Source organism: Anabrus simplex, chromosome 1 (genome assembly GCF_040414725.1).
Source record: "Anabrus simplex isolate iqAnaSimp1 chromosome 1, ASM4041472v1, whole genome shotgun sequence".
NCBI lineage: Eukaryota > Metazoa > Arthropoda > Insecta > Orthoptera > Tettigoniidae > Anabrus > Anabrus simplex.
Window position 1 is genome coordinate 740,708,924 of NC_090265.1, and position 21,615 is coordinate 740,730,538.

Genomic DNA, 21,615 nt, shown 5'->3' on the forward strand with positions numbered 1-21,615 from the left:
CTTAGTAACAAAAATCCAAATTCATGAATATCTCCGATTATATGCGGTACGGTAACAATGTATAAGACATAAGTGATTGGAAATTGAATAACTTCTTACATAACTACTACTAACTTACGACATAACTTAAGTTATGTTAGTTATGTAGTATTTATCGATACGACCACTAATAACATAAATAACTTATTTGAGAATTACATTTCAGACCTTCCCCTAAACCACCATTTCACTCAGCGTGAATAAAATAATTTGCAGCCTAGATTGCATTAGTTCATCACCCGACATTACATACCGATTTTTTAAAAATTATTTTCAGCCGTTTTATCATGATGTGTGTGCATACATACATGCATACAGACAGACAGACAGAAATTATGGAAAAGTAAAAAATGCGTTTCGTTGTTATTGTTGACATGACCGATACAGAAATACCATTATTTTCAAATTCTAAGTAATGTACAGACAAAACTCTTATTTTATTTATATAGATTTATCGATACGACCACTAATAACATAAATAACTTATTTGAGAATTACATTTCAGACCTTCCCCTAAACTACCATTTCACTCAGCGTGAATAAAATAATTTATAGCCGAGCTTGTAGCGGTTCATCACCTGACATTACATGCTGATTTTCATTAAATTCTCTTCAGCAGTTTTCTATTGATGCGTGTACAATCATACAGACAGACAGACAGACAGACAGACAGACAGACAGACAGACAGACAGACAGACAGACAGACAGACAGACAGACAGACAGACAGACAGACAGACAGACAGAAATTGTGGAAAAGAAAAAAATGCATTTCCTTGTTACTGTGGACATGACAGATACAGAAATACCATTCATTTCAAATTCTGAGCAATGTACAGGCAAAACACTTATTTTATATATAGATTACATTTCAGGCCTTCCTCTAAACTACCATTTCACTTACTGTGAATAGCATTATTGACAGCCTATATTATAGCGACCTATTCCCCGACTTTGCATACCAATTTTCGTGAAGATACGACCACTAATAAAATAAATATTTGACAATTAAATTTCAGGCCTTCCCCTAAACTACCATTTCACTCAGCGGGATTAAAATAATATATAGCCTAGATTGTAGCGGCTCATCACCAGACTTTACATTCCGATTTTCATTAAATTCTCTTCAGCCGTTTTCTCGTGATGCGTGTACATACAGACAGACAGACAGACAGACAGACAGACAGACAGACAGACAGACAGACAGACAGACAGACAGACAGACAGACAGAAATTACGGAAAAGTAAAAAATGCATTTTCTTGTTACTGAGGACATGACCGATACAGAAATACCATTCTTTTCAAATTCTGAGTAATGTACAGACAAAACTCTTATTTTATATATATAGATTTCAATTTTAACTGTGAAGGACTACTGGTCAAAGAAGAAAGTTGCTAGAGATAAGAACCACGTGGTCCATAGCAGGCCCAAATGGAACTAAAAAGGAGGGAAGGGATAATAAAAAAAAAAATAAAAAAAAAAAAAAAGTTGATTATGATCAGTGGGTGACATATTTTAGCGAGTTATTACGAGGAAGAGATGGAAAGGAGGCAGTTCATGTGGGGCAATATGGAATGTTAGTATATATGAACTAGATAAGGAAATTATAGTAGAAGAATTTCAGGGGGTGATAGGTAAACTGAGGAGGAGATTGGCAGGGGGAAATGGTATTGGCAATGAATTTTGGAAAGAAATAAGTAAATACAGTCAGATGGGGGAGGGAATTGTAAAATTATTTAACAGGATTTTTAATGGGGTTAAAGTACCAAAAGAATGGGAATATGGGATTATTTGCCCAATATATAAAAAGAAAGGGAATAAAAACCTCCCGAATAACTACCAAGGTATAACTCTCTTAGACTCACTGAGCAAGATCTACACAGGAGTCTTGGCAAATAGGTTAAGAGATTGGTCTGAAGAGAATGCTATATAATCGATATTCCAAGGAGGATTCAGGAAAGAGAGGCAAACGGTAGATAACATCATGACTGTGAAGATGATAATAGATAAATATAAGGGTAGGGAAAGAGGTAGTGTATTTCTAGCAGCTTTTGACACCGTGTGTAGAAGAGCGGTAACAGAAAAATTAGGGAGGTTGGGAGTTTCTAGAAAGATGAGTTGAGCAATTAAGGCGTTATACCATAACGTATACTGCAGTGTCAAATTAGAGGAAAATTTAATTAGCAGGCCGATAGTGTACAAGGATGGTCTGGAACAAGGCTGCAAATTATTGCCAATATTATTTTTATTATTTTTAAATGATATACTGGATGGGCACGAAGGAGCAAATTGGGCTGTACCGGCAGTGAACAATTTAGAGATTCCAGGTTTGATATTCGCAGATGATATATTGTTAATGACTCTAACAAGAGGGGATTGCAGAGAAGTATGAATATATTAGCGGAATATGCAAAGAAGTGGTCATTAAAAATTAATTGCATCAAATCGAAGGTGGTGTTTATATGTAAGAGGAAGAGGATGAAACATGGAATGAAATGGATGATACAGGGGATGAGAATTGAGGACGTTGAGAGGCTAGAATATCTAGGAGTGCTGCTAAATAGCAGAGGAGGATGAGACGATCACATTAAGAGGGGTAAATTGAGAGGGATCGCAGCTCTCGCAGTGGTAAAAATTCTAGTGGCTAAATACCCAGGTATAAACTATAAGATAGAGTAGAGCTCTATATGGGGTACAATTATGGGGACAGGAAAAAAGGGACAGTTCGAAACAGATAATACACAAATTTAGTAAGGTAGTTATTAGACTGATGATGTAGATGGCGATTCCCATAGGGAATCTGAAATATTTGTTCCGAATGAGTAAATTTATAATACCAATATAAATGGTCCATTATTGGACATTATAAATTTTCCAGCTAACTCATTTCTGGTTGCCATCGTTTCGCCCCCGTGTGCTAGGCTGGGCTCATCACTTGGTACCTAGCACACCTACCAAGACGCTGGCTAGCGCATACCGTGGAGGCCACTGCATAGGCTAATTGTAGCCACCAGCTGTGCCAATGCACTATGAGACACTTAGTCTCATTACCAAAAATTGAAGCCTGCTTCGCCATCAGATGATATAGATGTTGATTCCCATAGGGAATCTGAAATATTTGTTCCGAATGAGTAAATTTATAATACCAATATAAATGGTCCGTTATTGGACATTATAAATTTTCCAGCTAACTCTTTCCTGGTTGCCAGCGTTTCGCCCCCGTGTGCTAGGCTGGGCTCGTCAGTTGGTACCTAGCACACCTACCAAGACGCTGGCTAGCGCATACCGTGGAGGCCACTGCGTAGGCTAATTGTAGCCACCAGCAGTGCCAGTGCCCTATGGGAATCAACATCTATATCATCTGATGGCCAAGCAGGCATCAATTTTTAGTAATGAGACCAAGTGTCTCATAGTAACATAGTAACAGTAACATATGCATGTCATAAAATATCAATGCTTGTTTTCTAAACCAGTTGTTGTTTGAGTCATCAGTCCATAGACTGGTTTGATGCAGCTCTCCACGCCACCCTATCATGTGCTAACATTTTCATTTCTACATAACTATTGCATCCTACATCTGCTCTAACCTGCTTGTCATATTCATACCTTGGTCTACCCCTACCGTTCTTACCACCTACACTTCCTTCAAAAACCAACTGAACAAGTCCTGGGTGTCTTAAGATGTGTCCTATCATTCTATCTCTCCTTCTCGCCAAATTTAGCCAAATTGATCTCCTCTCACCAATTCGATTCAGTATCTCTTCATTTGTGATTCGATCTATCCATCTCACCTTCAGCATTCTTCTGTAACACCACATTTCAAAAGCTTCTATTCTCTTTCTTTCTGAGCTAGTTATCGTCCACGTTTCACTTCCATACAATGCCACGCTCCACACAAAAGTCTTCAATCTTTCTAATTCCTATATCAATGTTTGAAGTGAGCAAATTTCTTTTCTTAGGAAAGCTCTTTCTTGCTTGTGCTAGTCTGCATTTTATGTCCTCCTTACTTCTGCCATCGTTAGTTATTTTACTACCCAAGTAACAATATTCATCTACGTCCTTTAAGACTTCATTTCCTAAATTAATATTTCCTGCATCACCTGCCTTCGTTCGACTGCATTCCATTACTTTTGTTTTGGACTTATTTATTTTCATCTTGTACTCCTTACCCAAGACTTCATCTATACCATTCAGCAACTTCTCGAGATCTTCTGCAGTCGCAGATAAAATAACAATATCAACGGCAAATCTCAAGGTTTTGATTTCCTCTCCTTGGAATGCGATTCCCTTTCCAAATTTCTCTTTGATTTCCTTTACTGCCTGTTCTATGTAAATATTGAAAAGGAGACAAACTGCAGCCTTGCTTCACTCCTTTCTGGATTGCTGCTTCTTTTTCAAAGCCCTCGATTCTTATCACTGCAGACTGATTTTTATACAGATTGTAGATAATTCTTCGTTCTCGGTATCTGATCCCTACCGTCTTCAGAATTATAAATAGCTTGGTCCAATCAACATTATTGAATGCCTTTTCTAGATCTACGAATGCCATGTACGTGGGCTTGTCCTTCTTGATTCGATCCTCTAAGATCAGACGTAAAGTCAGGATTGCTTCACGTGTTCCTACATTTCTTCTGAAGCCAAATTGATCTTCTCCCAACTCAGCTTCCACTTGTTTTTCCATTCTTCTGTAAATAATACGTGTTAAAATTTTGCAGGCATGAGATACTAAACTAATGGTGCGGTAGTTTTCACACCTGTCAGTACCGGCTTTCTTCGGAATAGGTATAACAGCATTCTGCCGAAAATCGGATGGGACTTCTCCTGTCTCATACATCTTGCACACTAAATGAAATAACTTTGCCATGCTGGTTTCTCCTAAGGCAGTCAGTAATTCAGAGGGAATGTCATCAATTCCAGGTGCCTTGTTCCTATTTAGGTCAGTCACAGCTCTGTCAAACTCTGACCTCTAAATTGGGTCTCCCATTTCATCCGCATCAACAGTCTCTTCATGTTCCAGAACCAAATTATCTACATCTGTACCTTGATACAACTGATGGATATGCTCTTACCATCTTTCTGCTTTGCCTTCTTTCCCTAGAAGTGGCTTTCCATCTGAGCTCTTAATATTCATACACCTAGATTTCCTTTCTCCAAAGGTTTCCTTGATTTTCCTGTATGCAGCATCTACCTTTCCCAGCAACATACAGCCTTCGACATCCTTGCACTTCTCCTTCAGGCATTCTTCCTTAGCTACCTTCCACTTTCTATCCACTTGATTCTTTAATCGCCTGTATTCTTTTCTGCCCTCTTCATTTCTAGCATTCTTGTATTTACGTCGTTCATCAGTCAGGTCTAGTAACTCCTGAGTTATCCACTGATTCGTAGTTGATCTTTTCTTCCTTCCTAACATTTCTTTAGCAGCCCTACTGACTTCATTTTTCATGAGTCTCCACTCTTCCTCTATAGTGTTTCCTTCAGCCTTTTCATTTAGTCCGTTTGCAACATGTTCCTTGAAACAGTCTCTCATCTCTTTTCTTTTTGCATTCTTTCCTTTCTTCAATTTCTTCAACTTCAGATGGCATTTCATGACCAATAAGTTGTGGTCAGAGTCCACGTCTGCTCCTGGGAAAGTTTTGCAATCCAACACCTGGTTTCTGAATCTCTGCCTAATCATAATGAGGTCTATTTGATACCCTCCAGTGTCTCCAGGTCTCGTCCACGTATACAGCCGTCGTTTGTGGTGTTTGAACGAAGTATTGGCAAGGACTAAATTATGATCAGTGCAGAATTCAACCAGCCGACTTCCTCTTTCGTTCCTTTGTCCCAATCCAAATTCTCCTACTGTACTACCTTCTCTTCCTTGGCCTACCACTGCATTCCAGTCTCCCATCACAATTAGATTCTCGTCACCTTTTACATATTGTATTAAATCTTCTATCTCCTCATATATTCTTTCAATTTCTTCATCATCCGCTGAACTAGTAGGCATATAGACCTGCACTATTGTGGTGGGCATTGGTTTGGTGTCTGTCTTGACAACAATAATTCTTTCACTATGCTGGTCGTAGTAGCTTACCCGCTGCCCTATTTTCTTATTCATTATTAAACAAACTCCTGCATTTCCCGTTTGATTTTGTGTTGATAATTCGGTAGTCACTTGACCAAAAATCTTGTTCTTCCTGCCAGTGTACTTCACTTATACCAACTACATCTAACTTTAGCCTATCTATCTCCCTTTTCAGATTCTCTAACCTACCACAACGATTCAAACTTCTAACATTCCACGCTCCGACTCACAGAATGTCAGTATCAATCTTCCTGATGATCGCTCCCTCTCGTGTAGTCCCCACCCGGAGATCCGAATGGGGGACTAGTTTACCTCCGGAATATTTTACCCGGGAGGAAGCCATTATCAGTACATCATTCATACAGAGAGAGCTGCATGTCCTCGGGAGGTAGTTACGGCTGTAGTTTCCCGTTGCTTTCAGCCGTGTAGCAGTATCAACACAGCTAAGCTATTTTGAGTATTATTACAAGGCCGTATCAGTCAATCATCTAGACTGCCGCCCTTGCAACTACCGAAAGGCTGCTACCCCCCTTTCGATGAACCATTCGTTAGTCTGGTCTCTCAACAGATATCCATCCGATATGGTTGCACCTGCGGCTCGGCTATCTGCATCATTGAGACACGCAAACCTCCCTACCGCGGCAAGGTCACATGGTTCGCAGAGGAGGTTCAGAGGACACATAATATCATTGTATATTTTAATACTATCACTCATATCATGTGACTTTCTTCATTAGATTTAGTAATGTTTTAAAATCATAAGTTAACTTTGGATCTCATGACCAGCTGAGGATGACCTCTGTGAAGGTCGAAACTGGTACTGTATAGTAATAAGACATAATAAAGTATTTAATAGGTGGACGGTACCCATTCTTTGTGATTGTGAATGCAAGTATCAATACGGACATGAAACTCATACTCATACAATATACATCTGGTATATTGAAGAATGTTACATTCTTCACATAATATGTACAAATATGTAATATTATTAAGAATATGTAATAGTATGTAAAATGGAATGCAATTCACAGAGTTTTTCATTTTCAGTTGTCTATAAGTAAGGGAATGTAATTACATAAGAATCCGGCCCCCAAAACCTTATAACAGAAATTAAAGTGCATGAAATATACAATGGTTAGATTATATGCGAGTAAATACTGTACAGTATTACTTTGTGTTCATGCTTCAAACTGTCTTATACTTTTTTCAGTCTACCAAGTTTTAGTGGAATAATATCTGTTCTGATCATGAAGTTTCAACAATTGCAGAGTCTGAGACCACTACTCCAGATGGAGACGGTTCTTCAAAGCTGCCGTGCAACGAGCCCATCAAACCTCATGAACAGCGAGCTCTCAACTTCCTTCTCAACGAATACTTGTTGCAGCATGGCTACAAACTTACCTCCATTACATTTGCTGATGAAAATGAAAACCAGGTGAGTAAATCATTTTAATACTGAATAATAATTGTTTTCAGAATTAAATTAGATAACTAATTTGGATCTTCCTGCAAAGATCAAGACACAAAAAGATGTAAGGGAAGGATGTATCCTGTCTCCAGTATTTTTTAACTTATACTCTGAAGCTATTTTTCATTTTGTGTTTCTGAAACTAACCGATTCAAATTTCGTTGATTATTTTAACCATGATGGTTCAGTTTTGTCCGTATTGACTTTGCTTCATTCTATGAAAACACTTGTTAGTCTTCACATTTTATTACATTACCTCACGTACATGTTTCGAGAGCTCAACTGCTCCCTTCCTCAGCAGTACAAAACATGTTAGACAAGTGAGATTTTGTCTTAATTTGACAAATTTTGGATACCAGATGAAATTGGAGCGAAAAGAACTTCACGATTATGGCCCGCATGGTTGCACAGAATTAATAGGAGAAATTCCGTTTTATTTTTTATTTTTTAAATCTTAGCAGTGTAAAATAAGGAACAGGATTTAAAGGAAGACAAGTTTTTTCAAGAAAAGAGCAGAGAGCCTTTCAATATTTTAGCATATAGTGACTGATTTAATAGGATTTTATTAATTTTTTGGTGAGTTTTAATTTTTAATTTACTAAATGGCATAGTAGGGTTAAATGATTGAACAGTTTAGACACAGAAAAGGGATGTTTAACGTTTTCAAATATTATGTATAATTTATCTTATTGATGACAGTGTTGGTCCTAATGTGTCAGTGACCTCAAGATAGACCAAATTTGGAAAATGAGAATAAAATAACACTTTAGTATTACTAGGGATGTTTAAATTCTGTACAATGAATAGTATAGGGTAGAATTAAGACATAGATTATAATAGCAAGTCCAAGGATTTAAGGATTTTTGTTGATGTTTGGTACCGCTGAGGAAAGGAGCAGTTGAGCTCTTGAAACGTGTATGGGAGGTAATGTAATAAAATGCAGAGTATTGACAGGGCGGAAAGTGTTTTCATGGATCAAATCTTGTTGGCGTAACTGATAACCATAATGGTCAATAATAAATTGATTCTTATTGACAACCAATATATCACATTAAAAGGTCAAAAGGCATAGCCATTCCAATGTGATATATCTCGTTGGCATGTCGTGAAGTGTTAAATGTTACCAGTGCAGCTATACGGTGTCAAACAATGGACAGAGTGATCCAAGTGAAGGCTTTTAAAGTATGAATGTATTGCAGAATGATCAGAATCCAACAAGGAGCATCAACCCTTGAGAAATGCAGAAAAGGAGCCTATTTTGTTCACATCTTCTGAGATCATACAAAGCAAAATAGAAGGGAAATGTGGACATAAGCTGAGGAGATTCCTCCGACTGTGATTGGACGTCCATAATATGGCATAACTCCATGGCGATCTGTGAACAGACCAGAAGAAGGGTAGAATTAATCTGACTGAATTGGAGTCGTTCATATTTGTAACCCATTGTGTGGAAGGAGACCCAAAGTAGCCAATGAGAATTTTACGGCAGAGCTGAACAAAAGTGTCTGGGGTATAAACATTGAATTTCTATATTTTGACTTCTTGTGCTACCTAGTGTCTTCTTAACAAAGTGTTACGGAGCAGTGTGAGTCTTCATCACTCATCTTATCCCAATTTTGGAACCACAAAAAACTGAAAAACGATCACCCGACTTTAGGTTATGGCTTTTAATGCTGGCATTGTCAGAGACGTGTTCAGCTCGTGTGGTGCAGGTCTTTCTATTTGACGCCCATGGGGTCTTGCGTGTCTGGGCACGAGGAGATGATAATTGATGATGATTATTGTAGCGGCAATTGGGGGGTTTAATAAAACTATTATTAAAGAAAGAGCATTTGGAACATTAAACAAAGTTTAGAATCATTAAAACCGTATCATAAAATCAAAATTAAACAAGGTAAAAATCATGACAACTACAGGCAGGATGTGGACAGCAGAAGGAACCCTACAAGGTTGTGTATCAAAGAACTTTAGTGGCCGAAACTGTGACTGGTAACCCACCAACCTGGACCCAATGTTTGGGAAGCTAGGGTCTGCCTGTCACAAGTCAGGAGAAGGGGCGAGTGATAGAGGAGTACACCTCTTTAAAAAAACCTTGGTCCAGCTGAACCAGTTCAAAAGTTTTATAAAACAGAAAGTGGTAAACTGTCATACAATTCTACAAAATTGTGAGTCATAAGCTTTTATGTAACACCACATTGTTGTTTTACTGGTGTTCCTGAAATTGATGAAGTAATTGTTGTACACCACATTGTCAGTACGTAAACCTATCTGACAATTTCCTGTCGCCTGTCTCCTATAAAATGGTAATATTCATGAAATAGGGTTCAGGTTGTTCAAAGTGAGAAACTGTCAATTTATGATAGTGAATTCTGGTTTCATACAGATACCTGGATGTAGAGGCGCGCCGCTGTGAGCTTGCATCCGGGAGATAGTAGGTTCGAATCCCACTATCGGCAGCCCTGAAAATGGTTTTCCGTGGTTTCTCATTTTCACACCAGACAAATGCTGGGGCTGTACCTTAATTAAGGCCATGGCCGCTTCCTTCCAACTCCTAAGCCTTTCCTATCCCATTGTCGCCATAAGACCTATCTGTGTCGGTACGTTCCAACTCCTAAGCCTTTCCTATCCCATCGTCGCCATAAGACCTATCTGTGTCGGTGCGACGTAAAGCCCCTAGCAAGAAGAAAGAAAGATACCTGGATGCAAATACTTACAAAAGGGTCCCTTTCCAGGGTTACGGTGAAGTCCTTAATGGCTGCTTCGGCGGAGAAGGTGACCTTTGGAATGGCAGCTGCAGGCAGATGAGGCAATAGTTGCAGAGATCCAATGACCTAAATGGCAGAGGAAGGTTAATACCACCATGACAGATAGGCCAGATGAGTTGTCTTCAGGCAGTGTCCTCCATGTTAGGAGCGGCTGCAGGGGTGTCTGTTCTCCATGTTAGGAGCAGCCTAGTTGATATGAGGAAGGACATGGGAATCCACCTCATTACTTTTCCCAAGACAACCCAATGGCTTTGCTCAATTCTAAAAGTTTGTACATCATCATCATCATTATCTAAAGGCTTTGCCTTGTCGCTGCAACCATTGATCTCTTCTCTCTGCGATCCTTTTCATCTCTCCATAACCTTGGCATCCCATCATCTCAACTACCTCTTCAATGATCTTCTTCCGTGGTTTCCCTCTGTCTTTCTTTCCCATCACCTTGCCTTCGAACAAGTTCTTTATGAAGTCATTATGCCGGAGAATGTGACCAAAAACTGACGCTTTTCTCCTTTTTATCGTTGTTATTAAATGTCTCTGGGTGTTTATTTCTGTAAGCACTGCTTCGTTAGTTTTCTTCTCAATCCAGCTAGTTCTTGTCATCTTCCTCCATAGCCACATTTCCACTGCCTTTAGTCGTTTCACGTCCTCCTTCAAGAGAGTCCATCCTTCACAGCCATATAACAGCACACTCCAAATGAACGTTTTGATAAACAATTTCTTTTGTTCAGTATTTAAGGATTTATTAGTTAAGAGCTGCTTCTTCTCCTCAAAGGCTTTCTTACACAGGGAAATTCTTCTTTTTATTTCCACAGTGCATCTGTTGTCATCGGTAATAACTGATCCTAAGTAGCAGAACTTGTGCACCTGTTTTATCAAAATATTTTCAATTCTGAGCTGTGCCTCTGGCTTCATTTTAGATTTGCTTACAACCATAACATTAGTTTTATTTACATTAATGTTAAGTTGGAAATCTTTTAAGATGGATGTTAATTTGTTGAGCATGATCTGCATGTTCTTCTCATTGTCAGCCAGAAGTGCAATATCGTTGGCAAATCTAATACAGTGTACAGTTGTTCCATTTATTTTAATGCCAGGTGTTTTCATGGCTTCTTCAATGTACAGATTAAATAGTAATGGTGATAAGGAACACCCCTGTCTTACTCCTTTCCTGATCCTCACTGTGCGTACTTTATCATTACTTTCGATGTTTATTCTTTGATTGATGTAGAGGTGCTGTGTAGAGGTGATGTGCTTTTCTGTCTTTCCAGTCCAAATTAATGTCCTTCATAATTTTGAACAGTCTTTTCCACTGAACATTGTCAAAAGCTTTTTCCAGGTCTATAAAAGCCATACATGTATTTCTGTTAAGCTCTAGTCTTCTCTTCAAGATGGTTTTAAGTGCTATAATAGCTTCTCTTGTTCCTACTCCTTTCCTGAACCCAAACTGATCATCATCTAGATTCTGCTCAATTTTCATTTTGATTCTGTTTTTAATATGCATGTGAATATTTTTGCTGCATGTGAAACAAGACTTAGTATTCTGTAATTGGAGCTTTCTGTTGAATCTCCTTTTTTGTGCAGAAGTACTGCTTTGCTTTCTACAAAATCCTCTGGCATATCTCCGTTTTCATAGCAGTACCTGGTTATTTTGAAGAGTTCATCCTTCATCCTTTTTCCAGAGTTTTTCCACAGTTCAGCAGGCAGTTTGTCTGGTCCAGGAGCCTTTTTCTTTTCCAGCTGTTGCAGTGCTGTTTCGAATTCACTTCTCACTATGGGAGGACCTAGTTCATCTTGTGAAACCTGGTCTTGTTTTATGATGTACTCATCTACATTGTCAATTTCTTCTCCATTATATAGATCCTCCAAATACTCTTTCCATCTCTTCATTACCTCCTCATCTTCTATTAAGACTTCCTTCCGTATCTTTTATTACACTGGATTTCATTTTAGCTTTGAATTGTGTTCTTTTTACTTGATTGTATGCTCTGTCAACATTTCCGATTTTCATATCATGTTCTATGCTTTTACAAATGTCATCCATCCATCTTTCTTTCGCCTCTCGGCACTTCTGTGTAACTAAGTTTTTTATTTTCTTATAGTTTATCATTCCTTCTGGAGTATTTTTCCGGTGTTCTTTGTTTCTTTCCTGAATGAGATTTAGTATTTCTTCAGTCATCCAGTTCTTCCTGGGTTCAAGCATCTTTTTTCCTAGCACATCTGCTGCCGTTGTAAGTGAAGCTTTGACAGCGTCCCAATCTGTTTCGTTGCAGTTGTTGTACATGACCGTGTCTGTCTTTTCTTCGAATGCTACTTGTGTTAATGGATCATTTAACTTTTCTAGATTCCATTTCTTGCTTCTTAGTTTCCTAAACTTCTTCAGCCTAATTAGACATTTTGCTAATACTGGGACATGGTCGCTGTCGATGTCTAAGCCAGGATAGCTATGGCATGACGTTACCTGATTTCTATACCTTCTCTTAACTAGAATGTAGTCAATTTGGTATCTGTTATTATTTCCTAAATCTTTCCATGTGTAACGTCTTCTATTAGGCATGTCAAATACAGTGTTCATTATGATCATGTCCTGTTCTTCACAGAAGTCCATCATACGTTCTCCTCTATCATTTGTTTGTCCTAGACCGAATCTGCCAGCAACTTTTCTAGTACTATTGCTGCCAACCACAGCATTGAAGTCTTCCATTATGATTATGTTATCTTTGTCATTGTTTAGTTTAATTATATCTTCTGTTTTATTATAAATTTCCTCAACTTCATCGTCGTCATGTCCGGTAGTAGGGAAGTATACCTGTATTACCATATCTGTTGGTTTGGCAGCTATTTTCACCATAATTATTCTATTATCAACATGATATGTGTTTAACACGTTGTTTGCCCACTTCTTTCCTAATATTACAGCTACTCCATATTGTCCACCATTTTCATTTCCACTGTACACAATTCTGAATGGGTCACTGTGGAAATCACCTTTGCCAGGCCATCTAGTTTCACATAATCCCATGATATCTATTTTGTTTTCATCCATAATTTGTTTTGAGTTCTTCTAGTCTTCCTGTTCTTAGCATTGTTCTTGTATTCCATGTCCCTATTTTAATCCCTTCTCCAAACTTCTGAGGTTTCCACGTTCTGATGACCTGGGATACCTCAGTTACTCCCCTGCCGGATCTTGGTGTTCGAGTACCATGATCAGTAGTATCTAAGTTACAATTCGTACTATCCATGGTTGCTATACTAGGAAAAATAATGTGGTGGTTTCCCATTGCCTTCCAGATCGCAGTTTTACTGCCATTCAAGTCTTCCTGACCATGCCAGTAAATTTTCAGCGACAGTCCAGTAGACACCTTAGTCCCGCACTGTGCTGATACTGATAGCGCTGCTTCCACTACCAGGAAGAGAGACTCCGCCTTTCCAGGTGTTGGGACATATCTTTATCCACCCTTCAAGCTGTTGGTCCTCTTCACCTGTAACCCTAGGTAGGGGCCCTATAACAGGGTGCTACCATCCGGAGCCAGATGGACCCTGGTTTTTTAACGAGGTTTATACTCCTCCTGCTCCTCATTCCTCATCACTTGCGAGATGAGGGCCCGGGCTTGCAACCGGCATGGCAGGAGTTAAAAGTTCGTACCTACTATTAAATATAATTCCGGAGTTTCAATTCCCCCTATTGGATCTCCGCGGGGGGGGGGAGACACAGGGTTGAGAGAAGCCTCGAATCAAATATATTCACTCCGCAGAGAGATATGTGGAACCTGAAATGTGAGGGGTTTACTACAGACTGGCAAACTATCAATGACACTACATGGCATGAAGACCTTGGGACTGTGTGAGACACACTGGAAAGGTGCTGGACATTTCACCACTACCAATGGTAACACAGTATATTTCTCTGGACATAATCATCAAAGTTGGAATGGTGTAGCGGTCGTCGTTCCACAGAAGTTATGTAGTGCAGTCATTGGATACTGTCTTCATTGATCTTTCTGCAGCTTATGACACAGTCAACCATCGGATTCTTCTAACAAAATTGTATGACATCACCAAAGACTTCCATCTAATGTGCAACATTAAAAATATTCTCCAAAACCGAAGATTCTTTGTGGAATTTCAGGGAAAAAGAAGCAGATGGAGAACACAGAAGAATGGGTTACCGCAAGGCAGTGTGCTCGCACCACTGTTATTCAACATCTATACTAATGATCAGCCTCTACCTGAAGGTACCCAGAGTTTTATCTATGCTGATGATTGTGCAGTCACTGCTCAGGCCAACTGTTTTGAAAAGGTAGAACAGACTTTATCCAAAGCTCTGAAAGAATTTACCAACTACTACAATGAAAATGATTTGAAGCCAAATCCTGCGAAAACTCATAGCTGTGTATTTCATCTCAATAACAAAAAAGCAGCTAAAACCTTACAAATCACCTGGGAAGGAATCCCTCTTCAACACTGTTCGACTCCAAAATATCTGGGAGTGATTCTGGACCGTACGCTTACGTATAAGAAACATTGCCTAAACGTGAAACAAAAAGTGTCTGCCAGAAACAACATAGTGCGGAAACTTCGAGGCACCACCTGGGGAGCTCACCCTTGCACTGTGAGAACAAGCGCGCTAGCACTGTGCTACTCCACTGCTGAGTATGCTTGCTCCGTGTGGCATAAGTCCAGCCATGCCAAAAACATAGATGTAGCACTAAATGACACCTGCCGTATTATCACAGGTTGTTTAAGACCTACTCCCATAGATAAACTCCACTGTCTCGCTGGTATAGCACCACCTGAAATCCGACGTGAGATTGCTGCTAGGCATGAGAAAAGCAAGGCTATGACTATGGAAGGCCATCCTTTGTATGCCTGTCAACCAGCACATCCTAGGTTGAAATCAAGAAAGAGCTTCTTGACAACCACTGAAGCTCTTAAAGGAACTCCACAACAAGCAAGAATCTCAATGTGGCGGGAAAAATGTCAACATTTGAGAGAATGGATGGTTCCAAAGGAAGAACTTCCTCCTGGACATTCTGAAAAGTGGACAACATGGAAGGCTCTCAATCGATTACGCTCCAGTACCACGAGATGCAAGACCAACCTACAGAAATGGGGCCTTCCTGCGGAGACAGTTTACTGCAAGTGTGGTACTAAGCAGACTAACGAACATCTTCTACTGTGTCCATCTTCTCCAGCCACTTGTACCATTAAAGATCTAATGAGAGCAACTCCAAATGCGCTTGTCGTGGCCAATTTTTGGTCAACCAATGTTTAAAATTTTTTGGTTTAATTTTTGTCTCTCTTACTTTGTACTTCTGACACGATAAATAAATAAATAAATTGGATACTATCCTGTTAATGATAGAATTATTTTCATGAACATGAATTCAACACCTAGTAAATTAAATATTGTACAGGTGTATGCACCAACATGTGCTACTCATGAAGATGAGATAGGCAAATTCTACAGTCAATTGAATGCTTTATTGATAACATTCCTCAAAGAGAAGTTCTCATCATTCAAGGCAACTTCAATGCTAAGATTGGTGACACGTCATCCAATAACCATCTTAGTGTACATATTTGGCCATATGGGCTTGGGACTAGAAATGATAGAGGAGATCGTCTTCTGCAAGTCTGTATAGATAAGGAAATGGTTGTTACCAATACACTCTTTCAACATCACCCTCACTGCCGATTTATGTGGATATGCCCTGGAGACAGGGTATGAAATCAAATTGATTTTATCCTGATCAGAAGTCTGAGGAAGTCATCTGAATGTGATTCAGACCATATCTTTGGCACATGAGAATGTGACTGAAACTCAAAACCATAACAATTCATTCATAGGTTGTTCTGCCATCCGGCAAGTCCAGTCATGGCTGTGACCTCCATATCTCTCGATCTTGTGCCCTTTTCTTCACTGCTGCATAATCTTCCTTTCTTTTTCTAGTGCTGTCTAATAACTGGTATCGTCTCCTTCCCCTTCCTCGTTTTCCTTTTATCATCCCTACAGTTGCTATTCGTAGTAAAGTGTTGTGTCTTAGATTATGCCCTATCCAATTTTTCTTCCTATTTTGGATTATGGTCATCATGCTCCTCTCTTCTCCCACTCTCTTCAGAACTTCCTCATTTGATATTTTATCTTCCCACTTTACTCCTTCAATTCTTCGCCAAATCCACATCTCAAATGCCTCTATTCTTCTCTGTTCTTCCTTCCTTAATGTCCATGTTTCAGCGCCATATAGAGCTATACTCCATATGTAACACCTTGCAAGTCTCTTCCTCAGATCTTTCTCTAGCGGGCCACAAAGCAGTTTTTTCTTCTTGTTGAAGCTTTCCTTGGCTAAGGCAATTCGAGCTTTTATGTCTGTTATAGAGTGAAGGTCTTCAGTCACAATACTTCTAAGATACTTAAACTTATTCACCTGTTCAATAATTTCTCCCCCTATCTTGATTGTTGCTTTTTCACCTTTACCTCCAAGTATCATGAATTTGATTTTCTTTTTGTTTATGCTCATTCCGTGCTCTTCACACTTTTTGTTTAATTCTCTCAGCATTTTGCGGAGGTCCTTAACAAAGGCACTGGAAATTAAATTTGATGGAATGTTCTAACACTGCTACAAGGTGGCAAGCTGGAAAATGCGAAACAAGAGATGAAGAAAAATCAACTGGACGCCTTAGGAATGTGTGAAGTAAGATGGAGAAGCTGTGATGAGGTAGAAAGTGGAGACTACAGGTTGTTTTATTCAGGAAATGAAATTGGTGGTAGTAATGGCGTGGCAATTGTAATGGAGGATTGTAATGCAGAGGTTGGTGAAGGAAGAAAAGAAATAGTTGGAAAATTCGGACTGGGTATAAGGAACAACAGGGGTGAAATGTTGGTTAATTTCTGCAAAGAAAACTCACTTGTGATTGAGAACACTTTGTTCGAACATCACAAGAGACACCGTTACACGTGGACGTCCAGGTGGAATGGTGAGAGGTATCAGATTGATTATATCATGATACAGAACAGGTACAAAAACTGTCTAAAGAATGCAAAAGCACACCCCAGAGCAGGTTCAGACCACAATTTGGTGGTGGGAGATTTGCAAGTGCGGTTGGAAAAAAGTGAGAAAGGGTACACCAAGAGAATATTTTGACCTAGAAATTCTAAAGGAAAATGGTAAAGATAAGGAGCTGGAAGACATATTTATATCAAAATGGAATAGAGGTTCTAATGAAAAAAATGCAAATGAGACTTGGAAGAGAATGAGAGGAAACCTCACTGATTCTGCAGAAGTAGTAGTTGGGAAAATGACATCTGCAAGAATAAGGAAAGAATGGGTCACAAATGCATTGCTGAGCAAGATGGAGGAAAGAAGGAAATGGAAGAATGTAGGATCTGAGATTGGGAAACAAATGTACAGAAAACTGAACAATGAATTAAGGAGAGAAACAGATCAAGCAAGGAAGACATGGATGGAAGAGAGATGTGAGGAAATAGAGAAACTAGAAAAGGAAGGGAAATATGAAGTGATGTATAAATTAGCTTCAGAACTGGTATTTGAAGGGAGGAAAAGCAGGATCAGTATGGAAATAGATGTGATGGCACATTGGTGTATAAACCAGAAGAACCAAGTGAAAGGTGGAAAGAGTATATAGAGTTCCTATATGAGTATGGTCAAAGAACAAATGATATAGAAACAGCATTCTGGAAGGGGAGGTAGGAAAAAGCTCTGAAAGAAATGAAGAATCGCAAAGCAAGTGGGGTTTATGGATTACCGGTTGAGCTTTTTAAGAGTCTTGGAAATAAAGGAGTGAAAGAGTTAACATATCTCTGTAATAAGATATATGAAGGCGGCGAAGGCAAATGAGTTTCTTTCAGTAGTAATGGTATCAATTGAAAAGAAAAAGAATTCAAAATGTGAAGATTTTAGAACCATCAGTCTGATCACACATGCAGCCAAAGTATTACTAAGAGTACTGAACAGAAGACTTCGTGGAAGGCTAGACAACTGTATCGCTGAGGAGCAGTATGGCTTCATGAGAGGTAAAGGAACAAGAGATGCAATTGGACTATTAAAAACATTAGGTGAGAGATACATTGAAAGAAGAAGAGAAATAAATGCTGTGTTCATTGACCTGGAAAAAACTTTTGACAGAGTACAGTGGAAAAAGTTAATGAACATTCTAAGCAGGAGCAGAGTTGACTGGAAGGAAAGAAGGCTGATTAAGAATCTGTATCTACAGCAGAAGATAAGAGTGCAGATAGGGAATGAGATGACAGAGGAAACCACAGTTGGAAGGGGAGTAAGACAAGGCTGCTGTCTCTCCCCCATACTTTTTAACATGTATTTGGAAGAGATTATCCAGAAATGCATGAATGGAAAAAGAGGAGTGAAAGTTGGTGGTAGAAGAATAGAATGTATTAGATTTGCTGATGACGTGGTCCTACTGGCAGAGAGTGAACGAGGTATGATGACGATGCTAACAGTTCTAAATGCTGTCTGTGAAGAATTGGGAATGATAATTAAGAAGAGAAAGACAAAATGTATGGTGATATGCACAAGAAAAGTGAAGACAACCATAAGTTAGGCCAGGAAATAATAGAACAGTTGGATGCTTTCAAATACTTGGGAAGTGTAATAACAGAGGACATGAGGTGCAGTCGAGAGGTGAAAACTCATATTGCGATTGTGAAGGAAGCATTTAATAAGAAGAGTAGACTTTTTTGTGGGGGCATCGATAGCGACTTGAGGAAGCGATTTGTGAAGTGCTTTGTATGGAGTGTGGCACTGTATGGAGTTGAGACATGGACATTGCAAAAAGAAGATGAAAGAAGACTGGAAGCATTTGAGATGTGGATTTGGAGAAGAATGGAAAGTATACAATGGATAGAAAAAGTAAAGAATGAAAAAGTCTTGAAGATTTGGGGAAGAGAGAAATATATTCAAAGTAATCAAGAAGAGAAAGCACAATTGGATTGGTCATTCGATGAGGAGAGATTGCTTGCATATAGATGCTATAGAAGGAACGGTAAATGGAAAAAGACAAAGAGGACGGAGAAGATATCAGATGCTGGACAGTATCAGGATAGAATACAAGTATGAGGAAACAAAGAGGGTGGCAAGAGACAGGATTGCGTGGAGAGCTGCCATGTGGAGACCTGCCATATGGCAGAACACTGATGACGATAGAGCTCTATGTAGCTTCAGCGAGGCTGTTTGCCCCAAACTACAGTCATTAGGAATAAATTCCACTGACACTGCAAATTTGGTATGGAACAACCTGAAGATTGCTGTGAGTAGTGCAAGCAAGGAAATAAATGAGCACAAATCATTCCCTAGGAAGCCATGGTTAAGCGCCGAAACTTTGAGGCTAATAGAGGAAAGGAAACAACTAAAAAGAAACAATGGTTTTCCGTGGTTTCCCATTTTGACACCAGGCAAATGCTGGGGCTGTACCTTAATTAAGGCCATGGCCGCTTCCTTCCCTTTCCTAGCCCTTCCCCGTCCCATCGTCGCCATAAGACCTATCTGTGTCGGTGCGACGTAAAGCAAAAAAAAAAACAATTATCAAACTGATGAATATTTACAAATGCATGCATTATTATCTCGGAATATTCAAAAGCATTGCAGACTTGATAAGGCAAACCAGATTCATGAAATCTGTGAAGAGATTGAACTGCATAAGCAGCACTGTCAAGCCCGTGATCTCTTTGTGAAGGTAAAGAAAATTACCTGCGACTTCAAGCCCCGTTCGTGGGTTGTGGAAGATGAAGATGGTACCCTCATTGAAGAGAAACAACTGACCATTGAAAGACAGAAAAGATATTGTGAAAATAAATATGGAGTTATGACTACCAGAAATGTTTGCAAAAAGTACATCTCTAAACAAATTCAGAACCGGAGCATTCAATACTGAGGAGAGAAGTAGAAGATGCAGTTAAACACTTGAAGAATCATAAAGTATCAGGAAGTGATGGCACCACTGGGGAAATGATTAAGGAAATGGGAGAAAAAGGAGTACATTTAATGCATTTCATCTGGAACAAGATACCGGTCTGTGGTGTATGGCCACAAGACTGGCTCATTTTCATCTTCATTCCACTTCACAAAAAGGGATCAACAAGGAAATGCGGGAATTATCGAACCATCTCACTAATATCACATGCAAGTAAAATATTATTGCATATCATAAATGAACGTTTGAAGTGTTACATTAGATATCAGCTCCCATCACAACAGGTTGGCTTTGCCAAGGGAAGAGGAACTAGAGAATAGATTCTAAATATTGCCATTGATGCTTTCATGGCCCATACTTATAGACATGATACTGTATAGGCTTTTGGGCTTATGCCATGTCAAGAAAATAAGGTGAAATTCTTTACGTTTCACAGACGAAATAACAATAGGGAAGCGAACTACCTATGTAAATTCTTAATGGCTGGCAACCAGGTATTACTGTACTTAATTGATAGCCAGTGTCCCTGTTGAAATTGTTAGGATTTCTATGTTGATGTTGAAATTTACTCATTCGGGATAAATATTTGAGGTTCGCTGTGGGAATCAACATCTATGTCATCTGATGGCCAGGCAGGCATCAAATTTTGGTAATGAGACCAAGTCTCTCATAGTGCATTGGCACTGCCGGTGGCTCGAAGTAGCCTACGCGCAGTGGCCTCTCCGGTATGCACTAGCCTTGTGTCTTGGTGGATGTGCTATATACCAACTGATGAGCCCAACTTAGCACACTGGGGCGAAACGCTGGCAACCAGGAATGAGTTAACTGGAAAAATTATAATGACCAATAACGGACCATTTATATTGGTATTATAAATTTACTCATTCGGGAAAAATATTTCAGGTTCCCTATGGGAATCAGGATCTATATCATGGTAGCATAAACACAAAAAAGAAATACAAACCCTGATGAATTGAAGTTGCATCAAACAAAATTACAAGTTTAACATTTGAAGCGACCACCACCACCACCACCACCACCGGTCATAGGAATTTTTTAACATTAAATCAGAATTACTGAGATCAAGCTTTATGAAGAATTTAAGTTACAAAACTGTTAGGAAAGGCTTGCCTCGTGCCAACGTGAACATGGATGTAAAACCTTTTTACACCATCATAAATTACAGTTGTTTTCTGATAGAAGTCTCAATGGGTAAACTCTTGTGACAAATTAAAACCTGAAATCAAATAAAATAAAGTTACATTAGGAAATTTAAGATTTGCTTACTCCAAGAGAAGTCAGAGCTCCCATGGAGCACAGAGCTTCC

The 21,615-nt window shown here is 39.1% G+C and overlaps 1 protein-coding gene across 1 annotated transcript in view; it reads left to right on the top strand.

Annotated features, from left to right (window-relative positions):
- LOC136857459 (RAB11-binding protein RELCH homolog) overlaps nucleotides 1-21,615 on the top strand; it is a 398,727-nt gene that overhangs the window by 68,125 nt on the left and 308,987 nt on the right. Inside the window, exon 3 of the mRNA XM_067136130.2 lies at nucleotides 7,379-7,545. Within this exon, the coding sequence (XP_066992231.2) occupies nucleotides 7,379-7,545 (167 nt within the window). The remainder of the gene's footprint in view (nucleotides 1-7,378; nucleotides 7,546-21,615) is intronic.